The 4,738-nt window shown below is 36.0% G+C and overlaps 1 protein-coding gene across 1 annotated transcript; it reads left to right on the forward strand.

The window, feature by feature from the left end:
- Positions 1 to 2,624: 2,624 nt before the first annotated feature.
- On the forward strand, positions 2,625 to 4,222 carry LOC124893352 (tropinone reductase homolog At5g06060-like; the record flags this gene model as incomplete). Its single annotated transcript, XM_047404377.1, is given in 4 exon segments — positions 2,625 to 2,849; positions 2,959 to 3,166; positions 3,784 to 4,000; positions 4,116 to 4,222. Coding segments are annotated over 4 exon segments (621 nt in total), but the record flags the coding sequence as incomplete, so codon positions are not given.
- Between the last annotated feature and the right edge of the window lie 516 nt (positions 4,223 to 4,738).

Here is a 4,738-nt window from a genome sequence, read left to right on the forward strand (position 1 = left end):
AGTTGAAATAATCGTGAATAAAAGTCTTGATCATATCAACATATTAGCATTTACTCAGCTTGAGTATTTCTTATGTGTTAGACAAGCTATATTGTACTGAAGATGAAACTTCAGAACACACATTATATCTTTTAATTAATGTCAATTTTTATGACTTCTCATCGATCCATATTGCTAAGTTCTTTTCAGTATTCTATAACATTACATCCTCTCAACTCCACATCAATGATTCAAAATCATCATTTTACTAGAATAATAGACCAGTAATACTTGTGTTTCCTCAAAAGAACGATAATCTCTGATTGAATAAGCTGATTCAAGCCTCAGCAAGAGGAATGAATGGAACTTATGGATCTACAATCTGTTACATCATTCTCAGTGGAAAGCAATTCTCACCAAGAAATGAAACGATAACTATAGGAACAAACTCCTTGATCTCAGCTCTGAGCAACACTTATGTGTCCACGTATCTTTGCCGGACTCTATTAGTTGCTAGAGCAGCAGCCTTACTCACGCCTAGTGTTCGCCTTACCACAATTGCAGCAATTCCCGTATGATTTCCTATGAACTTGTACTGAGCATCCCCTCTATGGAAGCAGCAACAATGGATGGCTTATCATTCTTAAACTTCTGAGTTTAATTTACTCTTAGCATCCTCGCTCTTTGTCTTGCTATATCAGTCATGCACCTCGTGCATCAGATGACTTGGCTGATAATGGTGAGTGAGATGTAGAGGTTATTGCAGGTGGTTTGAACTGGGTACTTGAAGAACAGAATTAGCCCTCAATTCTTGTTGACGGCCAATTATTGTATCATAGGCACTAATCGAAGGTGAATCCAATGTGCGTGCCTGCAGAAATTCATTAGCAAATAGACAAATATCCATACCCAGTAAGAGCAACAGAGAACAATCAATAGCTTTCAATATGGTTCTTCCCATATGCTTTCAATAGCTTGTGTCCTCCTGGCACAATCAGCATGCTTTGCTTTGCTTTGCACAACCAAAATGACTAGAGAATCTCACTATCTTAATTTAGGTGGCATTGATGCAAGTACGATCACGTAGATGGACTTATGAGGGCGTATGTTGGATCCGAGACTTGGTGTGTGTAAATGAAGTGCAAAGGAGCACCTAAATGGACACCAAATTAAAACCATCCATACATGGCACTCCAAGGATGCCTACTTGACGTCATTCATTAAAGGGCCTTTTTGGTCATTTCACCTTACTTTTGTAATATATGCTATAAATAAAATACGTTTTCATCGATATCTTGATTTTTGATTCATTTCTTTCATAGATAGAAAGGTAAGTAAAAACAACCCCAATATTAATAAACCACGAGCAAGTCAAATTGGGATCCCAATGACAAGCGAACGGGCATTTTTGGGTCCAAAACAAACAAAAGAAGGGAAAGGCGGGTGGTTGAGACAGTGTAGTCCGTTTTCACAAGAGTACGGAGCTTCAAATTAAAGAACTTTAGCCCATAGCAAATAACTGGTTCATAATCCCCTGAAAGTTATTCAGGTGATCTGTCATTGGAGAACCATCATAGTATTTTAATCACAATATTTGTTTGATCAAGAACATCTTATTTTTTTTAGTCTTTCGAGCATACAAACTTTCAAGATGCTCACATAGGGACCAAACATGTGTCTCCCCAGAAATATGGTTCAACACATTATCATCAATCCACTGCTTGATAAAATAGCAAACCTGTCTGTGCAACAGTTTCCACTCCTTTTCGAATTTATTTTAAGGTTTTATAGTGTTAAGGACCGACTGATAAAATTCTTGATTGAGCAAATATTCCATTTTCCCCTTCCAAATGGCATAATTAATGTCATTTAATGTAGTCATTCTACTTGTGTTGGATTCCATTGTTTACCAAAAAAATACAGATATTGCAAATCGTGGGCTCTGATACCAATTTGTTGGGTAAATGCGGAATAACAATAAAAGTATTTGTGGCAAAATAATAAGAAAAATAAATGAAAATAATGATACTAAGAATTTTACGTGTAAACCCTTCTAAATAGGGGAAAAACCACGGATTAAGAGGAGCAAATAATATTACTATAGTAATGAATTTTACACCATAGTCACAACTACAATACTCACTACCACACACTCAAAAGAAATAACTCTCTTTTTTACTCCACCTTACTAAAATAATGCTCACTTTAATTTTTCCTTCATATATTATTCATATAAAAATTGCAATGTCAAATATTGCAACTGATGGGCTGCATTGCAATGTCAAATATTGCAACTGACTGGCTGCTTTGTTGCTGCCAACCCTTTGAAAATAAAATAAGCCATGCCATGAATTTTCAAAGGCGGGCTGGACCCCACACCCCAATAACTTATCTCGATATTATTTTTTAATCCCAGAATAAGTTATTCGAAATTTGGTAACCAAACATAGTATAAAATTTTTTATTTCGGGACTATACACAAATACACAACTTATATTTTCAATATTACAAAAAATTTCAACTCTCTAAATATATTATAAAAATCCTAACATATACACAGAATACTATGTATATATTGATTATGTATGTATACTATGTATATATCAATTATGTTATGTATATTAATAGGGAGAAAGTAAAATGATTAAAAAAGTGGGAGAGAGTATAATTACTTCTTATATTTATGTTATTTATATTTTAATACCTCAAAGGCTCACACCAAACACCCCTTACAGTATCTTCGAAACAATCATTCACAGCAATAAATTAAGTAGAACTCAAATGGCGAAAATTGCAGCGTTTGCCAAAAGTTCGAGATGGTCACTTAATGGCTTGGCTGCTCTTGTCACTGGTGGCACTTCTGGAATTGGGTACTACTCAAGTTTTTTACATTTTTACCTTTCTACGACGATGTTATAAAAGTTTGTTACATTAAAAATTCTTTACATCGGTGGATATAACTTAAATATTTTTTTCTAGGCATGCAGTTGTAGAGGAGCTAGCTGGACTTGGTGCAAAAGTGTACACATGTTCCAAGACAGAATCAGAGCTTACTGAGCCAATGCAAGACTGGGCAGACAGGGGCATACAAGTACAAGGCTCAGCATGTGATGTAACTTGTAGAGATCAAAGAGTTCAGCTCATGGAAAAAGTTTCCTCTGCATTTGATGGAAAACTCAACATTCTTGTCAGTACCATGAATTCCATCCTCTTGTAATTAAAATTCCAATTAATTGTTGGTTAAATTGTTTTGAGATAAGCATCTAGTACCCCCGAACTATAGTCAAAGTTGCTACGACACACCCCAATTTCACAGGGTCCTATTATTTCTTGAACTCAATACGCTAAAATTTAGTTCTAGGACCTCATGAAGTTGGAGTGTGACCTAGCAAATTTGGTCATAGTTCATGGGTACTAGATACTTTTCTCAATTGTTTCCCGCGCTAGCGCTAGCGTGCGCACACAAACCACATATATAACTTGATAGCTTCGACCTTTCAATATTCTTACTTCTGAATTTATTGTACTTTTAAAACTATGAGATCAGATCTACTAGCTGTTGAAATATTAGTAGTTTTCATTTGTAACAACTATACACGAGTCGAGCTGAAGTAATTGTATTTGCCCCTGCCCCAGTCAGGGAAGATTCATATAGCTGGTCCCCCTAACTTGTTTGGATTGAGATGTAGTGGATGCTATATTCGTGGAGAGATCCAATGGTCAAAATCCATAGATAGTACCAATTTGAGTTGCTCTCTAGGTGGTCAGACGGCTCCTGATTATTGCCTTATGTTTTTGATGTAGATAAACAATGTTGGGACAAATATTTGGAAGCGCACAATCGATTATAATGCCGAAGATTATGCCCATATCATGTCTACCAATTTAGAATCATCATTCCATATGTGTCAACTTTCTCATCCTCTTCTTAAATCATCTGGAGCTGGAAGTATTGTTTTCACAGCCTCTGCTGCTGGTATTGTCCACGTCTCCGGTGGTTCTATTTACGGAGCAACAAAAGGTACTATTCATGTTTTTGGTTTAAACATTAGGTGCAAATAAGTTTTTATCCAATACGCATACCATTTAAAAGATCAACTGATCATTCTGCTTGTGAAAAAATTAACTGATGGCAGCGGGAATGATTCAGCTTACACGAAATTTGGCTTGCGAATGGGGGAGAGATGGTATTCGGGTTAATGCTGTTGCACCAGGTTACATAAACACACCACTCGTGAAACATGTAATATTCTACTCTTGTTGCACATATACGATCACGCTCATTTTAAACTCACCGACTTTAAATCTTGTATGTTATCTACTTGAATCAAATATACTTTGATTTGCCAATAGAGTAATTTGCTCTTGTAGTTTCTTGCCCTTCAATTTCTGTTACTACGTACCTAGTATTTCTTGTACTTTGATCATAGTATTATTTTGTAGTAGTTACTGTTCAGAATGCTTTTTGATGCTTTCACTTCCGTTTATTCTCTTTTAACTGTTTTGGACTGTTTTTCTTGAGCTAAGGGTTTGTCGGGAACAACCTTTCTACCTCTGAAAGGTAGGGGTAAGGTCTGCTACCTTCCGCAGACCCCACTTTGTGGGACTACACTACTTATGTTGTTGTTGCTAACTGAGTGATACTCCACATTCAAGCAGTGAAGCAGAGAGTTGTCATTTAATAATTCCTCTAAGTTGAGTTTGGTGCCTGTCCGATTCTAACTAGAATACAAATTCACAAATTTGTCTTTAAAAACTG

This window comes from Capsicum annuum, unplaced genomic scaffold (genome assembly GCF_002878395.1).
Source record: "Capsicum annuum cultivar UCD-10X-F1 unplaced genomic scaffold, UCD10Xv1.1 ctg57991, whole genome shotgun sequence".
Taxonomy (NCBI): Eukaryota; Viridiplantae; Streptophyta; class Magnoliopsida; order Solanales; family Solanaceae; genus Capsicum; species Capsicum annuum.